The sequence below is a fragment of the Acanthopagrus latus genome, chromosome 7 (genome assembly GCF_904848185.1).
Source record: "Acanthopagrus latus isolate v.2019 chromosome 7, fAcaLat1.1, whole genome shotgun sequence".
In the NCBI taxonomy this organism is placed as follows: Eukaryota; Metazoa; Chordata; class Actinopteri; order Spariformes; family Sparidae; genus Acanthopagrus; species Acanthopagrus latus.
The window spans coordinates 6,061,103-6,078,446 of NC_051045.1; the positions used below are offsets into that span (position 1 = coordinate 6,061,103).

Here is a 17,344-nt window from a genome sequence, read left to right on the forward strand (position 1 = left end):
GCAGTTGGATTAAGTCATAGTTGTGAGTTAACACTCAGCCAAAGACAGAGATGCTCTTATCTGTGGACGCCACACTGATATGAGACTGTAAAGCCCCTCGTCACCGTCTGGAGCACAGCTGAGTCATACAGTACATGTGTTTTCAGCAGAGCATGAAGCCTGAATTATGGCACAAACACAACAGCAAATGTCAGGGGGGAGCGAAAGAGCAGATTAATAATGACAGCAGCAGAGATTGTCATAACTGCAGGGACACCGAGCTGCAATAGCGTCAACGCAGGCAGTGAGACGGAGCTGTCAGGCTGAGTTAAGCTCCTCCTGTGAGAAGTGTAATAAAGACAGCAGCTCGTAGGCCTTTCATCAGTCAAACTTCTCTTTCTCCTGTGTCTGCTTCAGTGGAGAGAAAGAGAGCAAGTTTTTTTTTCATAAAAGTTGTGAGATCTGGTATGAAAAAAAAAAAACTGACAAAATAACTTTCTGTGAAAAAAAGATGGAGTGATTATTTTTAGCCACGCTGGCAGCTCCAGGGACGCCAATAATGTTCTGTCTGACGGTCGGACAGCCACTTTCGTCCGGGATTTCAACAAATATTTTATTTGCTGCCGTGACATCTTGTTCAGACGTTCCTGGTCTGCAGACAATAAAACCGTCTGACCTCGGTGCACCTCTTGACTTTTTCTCTGGCACCATCATGAGGACGACATTGGTGATGTTGAGTTGAATGTCTCAACAACAACTGGATGTACTGACTTTAAATTTAGTGCAGATGTTACTTCAGCCACAGGATGAATTGTTATAACTTCTGTTGCCTATTAACTTTTTATCTCGCACAATCATCTGGTGTAATAACAAATTATCCAAAACATATGATACATGTGTTACTGATAGAGACTTAATAATTAACAATCTTTCTTTTGATTTGTTAAGCTTTCAATAATTACACTGGTTTGTCGCAGTAAAATGATTCTTATGCGCTTGGACTGTTTCTCTATCAACCTGATTTTAGTTTCAAAGAAAGCAATATGTCACTATTCTAATAAGAAATAGAGATCAATCCCAAAAAATTGTTCCTCTGTTGTGGCTTAGGCCTCTTCTCTGTGTGTATCATACATATATAATATATAAAATAATAAACATTTAAATTATGAGTGTAGTGGAGAAAAATCCCGCCCTCCTGAGAAACATCAAATCTGAATTTACAACACACTTACGACGGCCCTGAAATATGACAACATGTAGTTAATCGATTCACCAGGACTCTCTGTGTGCACTTTTTTATGACATTTTTGATTGCAAAGCAGGAAGTATTGATCACGACCCACCATTTCAGTTCTGTGAATGTAAAGAGTTTCACCTGAGTGATTTAAAAAGCCATAGAAGAAAGGTTATATTAACATTATTGAATCATTCTTTAAATGCAGGGAGAAACTTGAAGTTAAATTCCAAACAGCCGATTAAATACTGTTTCATATTCATCAGGCAACAACAACAACAGCAGCACAGTAACACTGCAGGGTTCGTTTGAATCCATTTGTGAGAAATTAGTCATTCCGTTTATGAAGTTAGGGTTGCTATGGAAATAAGTTATGATTCATCAGTGTTTCCTCACATATGCCATCTAACTTTATCTCATATGAATCATTTAAATATGATTATTGATTCTACGTCGAAGTCGTAGGCAGCTGAATTTGTTTCAGATTCTTGAAGACATTTCACCTCCTCAGTTCTCCGAGTTCCCTCCCATACAGCTTAACAAACCGTTCACACCCGGGCTCGTGTAGCTTTTGCAACCAACACGAAGGTCGGTTGGGTTAACGATGCACAAGTGGCCCTTACGACTCTGTAAGGACACTCCCACACAGGGCTTAAAAAAACCTCTGAGAGCTGAAGAAGCCTCTTAGATGACTGTGAACCTTCATCAATATGATTATTGAGGTTCACACTTTTAACACAAAATAAGATACATACATTCTGTTATGTATATTTGCAAGAATTACAACCCATGATTCACTGAACATCTTAAATAAAACTAAAAAGTTGATAGATATAGTCAATAACAGAGCTTGAGATCAGTCAGATATTTGGACAGTCAGGCTGCTACTTAACAGGTCGTAAGGACGCATGCATGTTGACTCTGTAACAAGATTAACAATCTGTTAGACACCGAAGTTATTATTCAGTGAGTGCACCAGTATTTCTCTGCTTCACATCATGCAGTGGTCACCTATGTTCACATATATGTTCTTGCAAGCAGTTAAGACAGAACGAGAGAAAACATTTTCAAAACACATTATCTTTTCACCCCTGCATGTTTAAACAACACATTTCTTACAGAGGCTTATTGACACCTCACAGTTTGTTTTATCCAAGGGGAGCTTTTTTTAATGCAACATCTCAGACAATAATATTGACCGAAAAACCAAACATGCAGTGAAGCCTCGGAGAGGTTCAAAGTGCACTGATAACCACTGATCAATATCAAAATGTTTGCCGTGGCAAGACGGATGATGATGAAAGCTTTGCACATCAACTGAAGCAAACGCTCCCATGTGTGCTCATCACAAGGCAAGGTTTCATACTTCACCCTCATTTATACATTTATACGTATCCTTTGACTGTTTAAAAACATCACGTGTAACAGTCAGCTCAAGTTTTATACTTACACAACAATAATTGTGCAAAGTGTCACTGTTTCTTTTTTATAAATCAGGTAAATGAGGAAATTTGGTTTTGGCTGCTGTGGAAGCCGAGCTGACCTTAAGAAACAAAAAGTAATCTCTGGGCAGAATCTGGTGTGACTCTGGGTGTTTATTCCTCCAGACGGTCTGGCTCTCTCTGACTCTCCTCACAAAACTGACAGATCAGAAAAGTGGTGGACGAAGTGATCTGAAGCTTTCCTTCAAGGGGAGTGATTTTACGTAAAAGCTTCCGGCTGCAGAGAAAGCTGCACAAGGTCTGATGTACGGCGTCAACACTTCATGTAAAGATCTTAAATGCAACAGATTTAAGAAATTAAATGTTGAGCTACTGTGTTAAAGACAGCAGTTGAATAAACTGATTTAATTTCCGTCACTGGTTTGAAATATTCTTCAAAGTACATCAAAATATCCATATAAGAGTACAGACAGCATCAGTTTTGATGTTCAAGTTTAAACAGCATTATTAAATCGTGCACATGTTGGTTATCCTGAAGAGCAGAGAAGGTTTTTACACAAACAACCACAAACAAAGAACAATTCATCCGCTGTACCACAGCAGCTGCAGACGCGTCTCCACCGTCACTTTAATCTACAGCACAGGATAAAAGCTCCGGCCGTCTCATAGCAACGTCCCCTTAACCTCCACATTGAAGGAGGTCTCTGATGGTAATAACCCCCCGATTCTAAATGACGGCGTGAGAGGTATAGGAGAAGGCAGGAAAAATCAATAAAAGTCAAGAAATACAAATGTTGTCTCAGTGCATATTTTCATCCAAATTTTCAGCTGTTATGTGGCAACGAGACGAGGAGAGTCCCTCTAGGATTTGAGCCTGGATGTTTGATGAAGAGCATCAGCCCATAAGTCATATTTACAGCACGCTGAGGCTTTTTATGATGCGTGCCATCGATAAGTTCAGGGTGATAAATGGAGGATTTGCTATTCGAACGCTCACATGGTAGAAGGCAGTGTGTTTATACTGACAAATGAAGCATTCTTAACACCAGAATTGTGACTGATATAACTTTCGCTGGGCTGAAACAGTGGAGCTATCGATGGCTGGTATGAAGTAAGAAAACAATCAAAATGACAGAGGCTGCATCCAGTGGCGGTCCCTCGTCATTTTGCGTCATCGCTCTCAGGTGTAGAGTCATGCAACAGTAGTTTTTGCATCTATATAATGGAGGAGTTTATTTTCTACAATGATCTGATGTTGAGGGAACCAGCACGATGCTCACTGCTGGGAAAGCCTTTCAAAAATATATGGTGATTATATATGTTCTTTCCTGCAAAAACCATGCCTGACGCACAATGGAGATTTTTTTTTCGATGGATGCCTCGATAAGTGCTGTCGAGGGTGTCTTTATCTTTGTGTTAGAGAGTACTGGAGTTAAAGCATCAGATGGACTAAAAAAAATGCACCTCCTGCCTGCTGCTTTGTGTTTTAACAAAGTCTGCTCTCTTGCATTGTCTAGTTTCAGGGAAGGAGCCTTCAGAACAGAAAAATTAATTCAAGCACGGGAGGATTAATGCATGGGAAATAATAAACAAGCTCTCCAGGTCGGGGTAATGAGCCACACTCTGCTTGACAAGAGTTCACAACAGATACAGAAGATTAATTTATTCACACCGAGGAGCGGCGCTTTGTGTTCGCTTTCATGAAAATGGACTGAAACATGTTATTCAAGCTGCTGCGTATCGCGTAGCTGTTACTCACTTTATGATTTATTCATGATCTTTTAGTTAAGGTCACAGTTGTGCAGCAGCTCTTTTTGAGGTTCATCTTTGAAACACATCCAGAAGTATTTATCGAACGCTGATATCTTGATGATCAGATTGTGCTACATTTAGCGAGAACATTGTGTTTGAAGAAATGTATTTAACATAAATATCCAAAAATAAAACACTTTGATAAGGACCGATAAGAATCTAGCTATCATAACCTTGATTTAAAGCTCAGCTGTTCAAAGAGACACGATACTGATCTATTACTCAGTGGTGTTTTTAGAGCAGAGATTTCTTGCTTTGAGGACAGGATGGCTAATTTGGAGATTTGTGTTTCAAGTGCTGGAGACTAATTTTTTCTGTGACATTTACCAAAAAAAAAGTTTGATCGGGATTCATCCTACCCCTAAATTAACAGTGTGATTCTTGCTTTGGGTGTGAAAGTTTCCCAGGTTCAGATGCAGGACGAGCCCCCGTTTGTGAAAAGTTGGACTCTGTCATGTAGCAAAAGTTATTTTGGATAAACTGTCAGAAAATCTGTAACAGCAGGAGTGTCAGAAGTGTGTAAAAGTAAGAATGACTAAATCTTGCACATGAGCAGAGCTGCTCGGTGTGTTCATGGTGGAGGAGAAAGAACCAGAGCGTGATCTGCACCCACCTTAAGTACAAGTGAGCCAGGTGCTACAGGTGCAACACATCTCCTGTGATGAGCCGAGATCACACCCGGCCTCCAGGAACCCTGCAACACAACCTGACATGAGCAGAAAGGAACAAAACCAGAGGACAAACCTGGTCCATCACACTGTCACAACATTTTATTTTTAAGGTTGATCAAATGTTTTGTAGTTAAACTCTGTTTGTTCAAAAAAAGAACTTTACCAATCAAAGATAGTAGGCAGGAAATGGAAATATACAAAGTAAAGTACAAGAATTTTAGGTTTATACTTTACAATATCGTGCACAAAAAGAATGACTAATGATTCAGTAATTAGTAACTACACAGCCGTCAGTCGTTTATGCCACTCGGTAGCTCATGAAGAATGTGCTCATATGTGAATTGAGATATTCATGAACTAAACATTACCTAATGATTAATTAATATATTATCTCCCAGTCGGTTTTCAAGTCATCATTATCTTGTATTCAGTCCTCAGATCACTAATTAATTATTAAGTCGGTCCTCATTCTTTCCTCAATCGCTCCCCAGTTACTACTCAGATTCATGTGTGTCTTATGGTGAAGTGTTACCAAATCTTAAATTTGTAACCCACTATTTATATTATTTACCTCTTACCCGCCTTCATTTGATCCATGTAGTCCACACATAGGACATTGTAGTTACATGGTTGACAGAGGCTTTGTGCCCAAAACAGAAGCTCTGTACGACCTCGCATGTTTGCCAATTTTCTGCCCATGGACCATAACAAACGCAAACAAAAGCTGTCAGCCTCGCGCCTACACATCAGCGCAGCGGTTACACTTGTTTGGTCGTTAAAGTGCTGAATTTGCCCTGCGGTTATGTCCCGGCTTCAAAGACACTGGGGGAAAATATGCTGAGGGACCACTGAGCACTTTAACAATCAGAACTCTAAAAGTAGTGAATATATAATCTCTGCTGCCAGGAGTCTCGATCAAAACGAATGGCATTTATTGAGTGTCGGGAGGACTCGACAGTGCAAGTGAAGTGTTGAACTCTTAAATGGAGGGGGAACATTCTCATTCAACACCTTGCTGGTTATTAAAGGTTAAATAAATCATTAATGTGACAAGTGACCTGTTTGGCCGTTCCATTACGGAGAGGAGCACGCTGTCAAACAAACTGACATAATGAGCCAACCTGCCACCGCTCGTCAAAGCTGTTGTTTTAAAAGAAGTAATATCTCAGAAGAAAGTGGCCTTCATTACTTTAAATCATGCCTTAAGTGTCTGTTTGGATATCTGAGTTCAGGTTGCTTCCATATTTGATTTACCAAGCAGAGAAAGGTTGTTAACCTTCCAGGAATTGAGGAATGCCAAGCCGAAGACGTTTGCTGCGTGTTTTGTGAGGAGACAGTCAGGCGTGTGGTGCATTCAAATGCTCCTCAGATCGTTCAGTTTCCACAGCTGGGAAGTTGCTAATCAGACTTAAGTGTGTTTATGTGCATCATGTTGGAATGTGGAAGATCCAGGGATGCAAAAAAAAGTAGTTGTTTTGTATCTAATCACTCAAAGTGCAAAGGAACTCGGTAAATTGTGTACCAACATTTTCTACGATTTATCGAGTTGCTGTCTGGACTTGAGGGCATTCACCTGAGTTAAAAAAAATACATAAATAATTCAAACATGAGTGCACAGAGCTGTGTATTCATGGGAAGAGAGCTCAGGTACAACGTTTTTAACTGGGATTAAAAGGTGGATTTATCTTCATCCCATTGTTGCCATTGCCGTTGTTGAGCGTTTACTGTAATGTTGACTGCCGACCGGAGCTGGAGAGGAAATGTACTTTCCGTCATGAATGTAACGTTAGAGTCTTTGGTGAGTGCTGAGTTCAGTGAGAATCAACCTGAATTCAAACACACAGACACACACACACCACACAGCTATCTCTCTAAGTTTCATCCACAGTACTTACAGTCTGATTCACAGACTTTCTTCCTTGACTCAGTGCCAGATCGTCAGCAGGCACAAACTGTGTTCTTCTAGATGACACTTAGGGACTAAACTCTCCCTCATGGATGGTGTGTTATTGATCCATGTTCTAAGAGCTGGAAAGCAGAAATATAAATGGCAGCTGCGGGTGCGACAGAGCCACCAGCTGCTGTTTGTCAGCTGTAGGTCTCTCTGTGTTTTGTTCCTCTATTGATTCCTCGCTGCAGACCCTCCTGACATCTCTTTCATTATAAAACCCCTTATGTGGAATTTTTCAGCGCTATACAGCCTGCACAATGTCCAGAGGGTCTTAATTGCTTTACATATTCTCGACGTGACGGAGAATGTGGCCACCTTATTAGAAAACACTGACAGGTTTGATTATCGGCAGACACCTCGCTCTTTATGTGCCGTGGCATGCTGGTGAGGCCGCGATTGGCGCCTACAGCCGCTTCATATCGTCTCAGCGGTGCATACGTTTAGCTGATTATTGTTATTCTGACTTTTATTTCTGTTAATTGCATGTTGGTGTCATCTTGCAGCAGAAAACTGTGAGAACAATGACACAAACATGACATAAACGTGGGGGGAAAGCTTCAAGTCAGCGGTTGAAAATCTACCTCCGTTTTCGAGAGGAAACACAACACACATAACTGTCAGAAGTAAAGAGAATGTATACATTTTTATTAGGGTTGTAAAAGGATCGGTTACTCTCACAGTCCACGAGAAACAACAAGCCTGTTTACAGAATATCTTAAATATACACGACTCAAACAGAATAGATAAATATATTGAACACAACGTCAAAGGGATTCATACATGAGCCGTCGAGAGCTGGATATGTCGAGTAGTGTGGCCGACGGGGACGAGACGTCAGCAATAAGAAGAGGCCAAAACTTGTTGGCAACAATTAACATCAGAATACTTTTCACATAATGCACGTCCCCACTGGCAACAACAACAACAAAAAAAGACAACTTCATCCTCCATTTCTCTGGCTAATGTTTTGAATTGAATCTGATTTGTTTGTTATCAGAGCTTCATCGGTTTCGACCTCCTGCCTCTCGGTTTAGCCGACTGGAATGCTAATGATACAAACCTCGCCCACGCGCAGAGTCAGGAGTCAGATATAATCTCGGCGGACGGGCAGCGAGATTGTTTTGTTGGTTTCTTTGGTGAGAAAATACAGTGACAGATTCAAAGAGCTAAAGCGGAGGTAGCTGGCTGTCTGAAGAAAACGCTTCAGAAACACCCACACAGGTGTTTTCAATAACTTCAGTGGCAAATTAGCTGCTCTGGTCAGGTTGAAATGGAGCTGTTCAAAGAATTACATTATGTCAGCCAAATCTAATCACAATAATCACGATGTAAATGGTCCAACAGATGTGACAAATCTAACAAAAGACTGAGAGAGCCGTCAGTCACACTCCGTTTGAACATGCTGCACAGGTCTGACAACATGACAGCGTCAGAGAAAACACCTGTGTAGGTGGACGTCGGCTGTGTGGAGACTTTAAACCCTTCGTAATAGCTTAAGTTATGAAAAACAACCCAATTTATTTGAACGATCTTTTGAATCTATGTCACACGTTTATTAGTTTTTGTAGCATCGCTGGCAAACAGTAACCTGGAGTATGTGTCATGATACTGGAGTATTTGAGTTGACGGAATGGATGTTATGTTGTTTAACTTTATATTTAGAAAGACACAAACAGACACTGATAGTAATACGATCCAGAAGCTTTTTTGTTTTGTTTTGTTTTGTTTTTTAAACCCTGTTTCCTAATATACCAGTGCGGACATGCGGCCCAGGCCTCGGACACAATGTGCCCTACATTTCTGGAAAAATGCTAAAGCTTAAGATGTATTTTGTTTATGAATTTGTGTACTTATTTATTTATTAACCTCCTATGTAGTTTTGGCAGTGAGCTTAGTTGACCTCAACCAAACGAGTTATCAGCTGGCTGGTTGGCTCTCCTGTCAACACAGGGCTTTGTAAATAAAACAAAGATTTTGCAACCATGGTAGCGATTCTGTGTAGCTGTGCTGTAAACCATCACGTCCCACGGCTGAAGCTCGACAGGTATAATGTTCATCGTGTTCGCCATCTTAGCTAACATTTGCTAGTTAGGACAAAGGTCAGAGTTAGGCAGGTATTTTGTCACAAACCACATGCATTCCTGTCAGCTGATGACGGCGGTAGATATATTAAGGGATCTTAAATTAATGTCCGGAACACATTGCATGGCTATCCAGCCAGTTGTTGAGGAGACATTTCACCCTGAAACCAGAAATCTAAACCTTGTGGTGGCGCCAGAGCGAAACGTACTAAAGTCATTACGATGTATCATGTGGGGACCATGAATGTGCTGCCAAAAAACCTCTACAGTGCCAAAAAAAACATCAACATTATTATTTACATTTTCAGTACTGATTTCTATTTTATAAAAGTTAGCTTAGTCAGAAGAATAAAAGTTATGTTTGGTTTGATTAAATACCCCGAAAATGTAAGTTGCAGGTGAACGCTGTGTTGCAATGACTGAACACAGTCAGGCTCAAACATCTGCAGAGTTAAAAGTGAGGGCTGCTTTTGTTGTCTGTAAGTAAGTGGTGGGGAAAATGCCAAAAAAAAAAAAGAAAAAAACTGGACTGTGTATTCATAAGTGCTGTTGAAGAGTGTTACATCTCTACAGAACACTCCAGCCTGAACACATGAAAAACACAAGTGCACTTGTCATCAAGACAAAAAAACATCGGTCTTTTGAATTCACTCATTCATACAGCAGCACTGAAACACGTCACGTTAAATGTCCGTCTTTCCCAGAAGTTCTTGCTTGGTTTTTTTAAAAAAAATTTTTATGTGCACTTAAATGGTGAGCACAATACTTATAAAAACATTTTGAAGAGCCACTCACATTATGATGCCATTAAAGCCCACTAAGCAGAGTGAAGTTCACTAAAGCCTGGTCTCACATCCTGTATTTACAACACATTTACAACACCGATGCTTAAGTATCACGACCACCACACGACAAAAAAACCCCAAAACAAACAAACAAAAAATGCAACCTGTCACCGCAGAAAACAAAACAAAACAAATTATACAGATATCAGCATGAGTAAATATGTTTTTTTAACAGGTGGATATAACTGATTTTCACAAATGATTTATCAAACACACACACAGTCTGTCCTAATGAACAAACTCATCAAAGCCTTTATTAAGAAATACTGAAAGTGCTCGCGTCGTCGTCGGTTTCGTTGAGCTTCTTGCTGGTCTTGGCGCTCACCTCCTCCTGCTCCGTGATCTGCTCGTTGCTCTCGTGGGACGAATCTTTGATCACGCTGTAATACATCGGCACGGCGTATTCGGCCGCCTTCTCCTTGTGTCGCCAGTTGCACTTGCAGAGCTTTTTGAACGCGACGCGAAACTTCTGAGACATGAGGTTGTAGATGATGGGGTTGATGGCACTGTTGGTGTAGATGCACATCCGGCAGAAGAGGAGGAACCAGGTGTTGTGGTACGGCGGGTCGATGAAGGAGTTGACCACCACCAGGGTTCGGTAAGGCATCCAGAGCAAGGCGAAGAGGACGACCACCACAGCTAGCATCTTTGTTATCTGTTGATTCAGAGACAGAGGAACAAAGAAACTAGGAAGAGTCTACAGCTACGCTAACGGTCCTGTAAAGCCTTACCATGCGAAAGCGATAGCGTAAGTATGCTAACATGCTCATAATGCAGCCTGTCCTCATGAGAAAAACAACACTGTTTGATTGTGCAAAGGATTGGAAGGATTTCTTGTTGTAATTTTCAGCCATAAATGTTTCACCAGAATAAAGAGTCTGATTGGATGATTTGTGCGTGCTCATCGTACATGACTCCAGCTAGCTAGCCTTAGCAAAGTTCACATCAGCGGGATTTAGGGATGTTAACGTTGGCTATCTTAGCTAGATAGTGATAGCGACATAAACGTTCACTAGTGTTAGAAATGTCTTCAGATATTTTTCCGATACCTGTTTCCTTGCAGAGACGGCGCCCTTGTTGGCCTTGTTGGTGCTGTTGGAGTGACCCTGGTGGACCGACCCTCCTCCCTCTCGGTCGCTCAGGTGCGAGGGCAGAGGGCTCATGAACAAGATCCTGGCGATGAGCCCGTACAGCACGGTGGCCACCGTGAGGGGGATCACATAGAACAAAGTAAAGTCAAGGAAGTAGATCGGCATGTAGAGGCTGCGGGAGACGCGGTAGCCACAAGTGACCACCACTCCGTTGGTGTAGACGGTTTCATCTGTGTCCACTAAGAAGAACCACATGATGCAGTAAAGTGAGGTAAAGATCCAGACACAAGCTATGATCCTCTTGGCCCGGGAAACGGTGCATATGAACTGAGCCTTTATGGAGTGACAGATAGCAATGTATCGTTCGATGGTGAAGGCCGTGATGGAGCAGGACGACACGTTGATGCCCAGGTACTGAAGGTAAGTTATACACAAGCATCCCGTGTATCCGTATATCCAGAAAGCCACGACATCGGAGATGTTGGGCAGCCCGGCAGCCAGGAGCACAATGAGGTCTGCGGCAGCCAGGCTGACCAGGTAACAGTTAGTCGGGGTCACCATGTGTTTAGTGCGCAGAACAACCAGCACCACCATGATATTCCCCGCGATCCCAACTACACAGATGAGCATTGTCAAAAATATTGTTATGACCTGCTCCTCAAGAGGGTTCAGAGGCATTTCTGTCAGATTTACAACCCGAGCAACATCCTGAAAGAGGGTTGTGTTGTTCTCCATTGTGTTCGAGTCCTGCGGCCACAATTCACTTGATCTCCAGGGGCGCGTATAAATCCTAAAGAGAGAAGCACAAACAAGCAACAGATTATATTTCTCTCTTTAAACATGCAAGACACTCCCGAGCATTAGTAATATTTCCTTTAGACTCTGTAGGCCACTATTGTCATTGTAAAATGACTATATTTTACCTGCTCAGCACCAAACAGCAGATACAATAGTGACTATTGCTGGTGAACATAGTGGAACATTTAGCAGCTTAAAAAGTCAGATAAACGTCTGTCAACAAAAACAAAGTTAAAGAACGGAGATTATTGGACTTAGATTCATAAGGTGTCCACTAACACATCTAAAAATTAATTAAAATGTTGCTTTTATTTTAACTTCTTGATGTTCACCATGTAAACTTTAAAGGACTTATGACAATGTTGTGTTCATAATTGGTGTCCGCTGCCCCCAAGTGGCCCAAAAATATAGTTATATTACAGGTCGGATATACTTGTTTGTGTTTGGAACAGGCTGATTTTTTTGGCCTCGGACAAATTTCTCGAGACTCACACGACCAAAACAACCTTTACTCTGCACTGGGCTCCAGCGACACATCCACCAGATGTAGCTACAGTCTGCAACATTAATATGCCTTTAATGTAAACACGTCATAGTGTAACATTAGGCTGCATCGCCACAACAGCAGCGGCGCTGGAAATTACTTTGAACACGGTGGTGATGGTGAAAAACAAAGAAATAACAGATTAATAAGTGGTAAGTGATGATTAATAACAGAAACATATTCTGATAATGATCCTTATGTTTGTAAGTAACCATTATGAATAAATGGTAAATTATTGTTTTAAAAAAAAATTAAATCTAAACGTATGATAAACATCAGTTACTTGCTAAATGGTTTATGAAGCATTGCATTGTTTGTTAACAGTGAAACCACCGTTAACTAAAGGTTAATTAACTCTAAATGTGCAATTTATTAATGATGGTCATTATTAAGAGTTACCAGCAGTTGTACTGTTGTGATGAGCTATTTCAAATCTGCAGATCTTAGATCCACCACATCGTTGGTTGTCTGTCTAAAACACCTCAGATGACCGTGGGCGGAGTGTTTTAGTCGCAGTTTATCCATTCTCTGACTGGGTGCAGCCATCTTTACTTTCGGAAAGGCACCAAATTGATTGGGTGAGCAGCATCACTTGAGATTTACAACGCGTGGAGGTGATTCATGAGTTTCATGTCGTGAAGGCTGGAAAAGCTGTGTGGGTTCAAACACAAACTATTTTATTGTTTATTTGATAATCCTCAATCATTCATCAGTTAAAAGTCATCTGAACATAACTGAAAAATTCCGTTATCATGATATTGGTCTTTACACCCACATGTTTTGCAGTTATCCCTCAAATTATTAGTTATTAAACACTTCTGATCTGTAGCAGATGCAGGATATTTTACAGTCTAACAATTAACTTTATTGTCTACAATGACAGCAGCACACTGAAACAGTGAACTTCACCGGGACTGCATCACAATCAATCGGACAGTATATCTGCTGTGAGCTAATATCGGCCAGCTGATATATTGATCGGGCTCTGATACACACATACAGATTATTAGCTTTAAACTACTTAAATTAATGGGACAACAGTTTTCAACAAAAACAAAATACATGCGCATTAGAAGTGGAATCAGCAATATTCAACTTCATAATAATTCCAGCTATGCTCAATTTTGGAATACAGAGATACTTTAAAAAGGTTCATTAATACAAGCCAATGGAAGACTGAAATATACATTTAGTGTGAGTAAAAATTAAAACTCTCCCTACAGCAAACAGAAATGTGTAACCCTCCGCCTTCTTAAGTCGTGTTAACTAATTTCTACTAAAGGACATGAAGCAGAAATGCACTGTTAAATCACCCAGAGTTCATTGAGGCTAAACAAATAAAAGTCAGGGAGAGTTAGCAAATAAAGCATATTTTCTAACAGAAGAAAATGTGACTCTTACCATCATTTTCAGAAGGCAGCGCTCAGGTGCAAAACAGCCCAGAAACACACAGATGACGGCTGAGTTTTCCTCCCGAGCCGCTCCAGCCGTCCACATACGACTCCCTCTCTCCTCCTTTGCTCTGCCTCCCTGTTCTCTCCTGGTGCAACCCTCCCTCCCTCCCTCCCTCTCTCTCTTCCACATCACATATCATTATATCCACACGGCAACACACTGCCTAGTACAGCCACCAACTTAAAAAAAAAAAAAAAAAAAATCAATTCCACCTCCCACCTCCTCAGCTCGGAGTGTCAGGTCAACCACTGTGGCCGCGGCTCTATAGCCAAAAAGCCTGTAATTATTCAAAGAACAGAGGAGGTAGCCTGCAATTCAACACATTGACACAGCTGTGATTGGTCACTGAAATTAAATGGCACTAATTATTAAGCAGACCTTTTTTTGGCATCAGCTGATGATTTAATGAACTCTTCATCTTGTCTGAGAGGGCAAATTACAAGTTTGAATTCTCTGGTTTTGCACAAATTCGTGGCTCTCCTTTTTTATTTATTTATTTTTTTTATTTTGAAAACCTGAAAAAAACATTGTAATATTAAGATTCTCGATAGTCCTGTGACATCTGGGAAAAGCTGTCCAGGCTCCTGTCTCTCTCTCTGTGTGGTGGATGCTCATACCGTTCCAGCTCCCAATATCTGAAAACATTTAGCGACATTGAATTACATTTCTCAAAGCGTTGAAAGCGTATTCTAGAAGACAACCACTTAGCGCTTTGTAAAGCTCTTTCAAACCTCTATCTGTGGACAGGATTCTCTGTGTGAACGCTAATGCAAGACAGATGCTCGCATTTTCGCAGAAGAATAGTTTCAGTGGCAGAACGTTCTGTCCACCAGGCCTCCTCTAATGACCAGATAACAGCTTCACAGAGAGGAGAGAAATCCTGCAAAGCAGTTTTTTGTCCAGGTAATTACCTGACTGAACTGCTGCGAGCTAAGACGTCTGTGCTGTTCTGTGTTGGGGCAAATATCTTAATTAGTGTGTGCGTCCTTTCCTGCCGGTGGGCTGCTTGTGACAAACTCAAGCTGTTCATCCAATATTTGTATAAACACACAGACATTTATTTTTTAAAAAAAGAAGCTGGAAACCGCTGCAATTAATTATCCTTTTTATACTAAAGTAAATCACATTCTGTCAGAGCTGTGATGCTCAAAAACTCATGAAACTTTGCACACTCCTCACACGTGGGGAAAGTTTGACCTACATGTATAAACTGGTGCACATCTATGAAATAAAGTTGTCCGTGACCTAAACCCAACAGGAAGTCAGACTTTTTGAACGTGATGCTCTTTTTTTTAGAAGACGAAAAATACGTTACACTCCAATGAGTAGGTTTAAGACTGATTCCTTTTTTCTTTACACGTTGTTCGTCCCTTGACTTTGTTCGCAACGTAGTTGCAGTCTTATCAGTGACATTTGGTCGTTTGGTCACAATATTGTAAACCAATCATTAGGGGAATAAAATCAGGTTAAAATGTCTGGTTAACCTGTGTTTTAAAGTGTGTTCTTTTATTTTCTGGTGGCGTTTCCTCTTCATCAGAAGTCCTATTATGTAGATATGTTGTTTATTTCAACATCCATCTCCCGTAGACTTCTATACAGCTGACATTACAGACTGGCACCAAAGTGAGACTCTGATGACCCTTCCCTCTTTTTTCAGGTTTGTTGCCATGAAACAGGAAGTTGGTGTCTCCAATCTGCCCCAAACTTCACACATTTGTATGTGTGCAATATTCTGTCATCATCACAGCGCCATCTACTGGCCACAGGAAGTAAACCTTTGATCACAGTCATCACTTGATTAACATGAAATGTTGCACTTTAACCTAAAGTTTAATTACTGACTGCTCTCTGGAGCCACACTAATGAACACAATAAGTTACCACGGACTTCTTTACATCAGAAGTCAGAGCTGCGTCGTCAGTGACCTTTCCATGATGAACGTGTGAGGGCCCGTTCAACATCGCATGCAGGCTTAATTCTATTTGAGTTGCCGAATATTCAGCTCAACATTACATAACTTCAGAGTGGGAACAATCTGATACATGATAAATACAGTCAAGTGTAGAATGCGTGCTACTAAAAAAAGAGTTTAATTTACATTTTAACAATAATCATTCTTCCAGTTTCTTGCATTTCTAACAAGAACAAGCTCGGATAGAGCTGTCACACACACAGTGAGCAACACACTGATGTCAGAATTCATAGTAACAAACACTACATGAATAATTCATAATTTCTGGACCCTCGGCAGTGTATCATCTGTACACAAGCTGCTGCTGATTCTTGAGAGAAACACAGAGTGGACAAAGAGTCAGGATTAAAAATAGATAAAGAGGTATTCTATTATTATTCTGGGATGATGTCTTGAAATAAACTCCCAAAGCCTCACTGGAGTTTCAAGCAGGAAAGAGGAGAGGACTGATTAAAATAGGCTGGTGAATTAATAGATGTACACGTGAAAAAGTATTCATTTAATCTATTTAGGATATCTAGGTCAATGAAATATTCAATAATATCAAAATCCAATCTACTGCTGTTCATTTGCTGTCTAAGGGGCAATGTGGTAACTCTCTGTTCTCATCTGTCCAAAGCACCATAGTGGCATCTAGTGGGGCTGAGGGTAAAAAACAGAACAATAAATTATTCTGATCTGCGTGAGAGCGACATGCACACATAGTACAGAAACAGACGGCACGAGCCCTGTGACCTTTATGTGATAAAAAATACAAAAAAAAAACCTCAACCCAGTTCTGTTAAGCAAACAACTTGGATGCAAACAGAGCAGAAGTGTTGGTGCATCTTTAAAAACCACATCCTTAGAGACCCCTCGAGTGGTGGAACGCCTGCAGAGGAAAAAGGTTTTACAGTTACTCATACACAGGATGCTACCATCAGCTTGAATTTAGCAAAAAATGAAACTCAGTTTAAGTGTTAACAGTCACACTAGTCTGCTCAGGAGGGGTGCAGACAGGTGCAGGTCGTCTTCTGTGCGCTGTAGTCTGCCTGCAGGAGAGTGTGAGGTGAGGCATGTTCAGTTGGTTGAAATCTGCAGCTCTCATGCCTGTAAATTTCTACACGCTGTTATCAGATAAAGACATTTAGACCTGATGATGGCGCTAGACGAAAAGCTAAGATATCAACAAGGTTATTACAGTTCGTCCTGAGGGGAACATGAACGTTCGCTCCAAATTAAAGGAGGATTCATCAAGTGTTTGTTGATATGTTCCACTCAAAACCGCTGATGTCATTTTCGGTGCCGGAGGTAAAGCGAGGGGATCACAAGAGCCAGAAACTGCTTGTGCGCAAAGATGTTGAGATTTCACTTGACAAGTTATAACTTTGCCCTGCTGGTGGCGCTACATGGCAACTCAGGATATCGACATGAGGATTCATAACCTCGTCCCCTTAAAAATCTGCAAAATGAATATGCGCGGTCACAGT

General features: G+C 40.9%; 1 protein-coding gene across 1 annotated transcript; it reads right to left on the minus strand.

Annotated features, from left to right (window-relative positions):
* Window positions 1-9,903: 9,903 nt before the first annotated feature.
* On the minus strand, window positions 9,904-13,975 carry LOC119022115 (thyrotropin-releasing hormone receptor). Its single transcript, XM_037102670.1, has 3 exons — window positions 13,850-13,975; window positions 11,065-11,896; window positions 9,904-10,670 (listed from the first exon to the last, which is right to left on the minus strand). Exons 2-3 carry the CDS (start codon window positions 11,839-11,841, stop codon window positions 10,272-10,274), a joined length of 1,176 nt encoding a protein of 391 aa, XP_036958565.1. The 5' UTR covers window positions 11,842-11,896; window positions 13,850-13,975; the 3' UTR covers window positions 9,904-10,271.
* Between the last annotated feature and the right edge of the window lie 3,369 nt (window positions 13,976-17,344).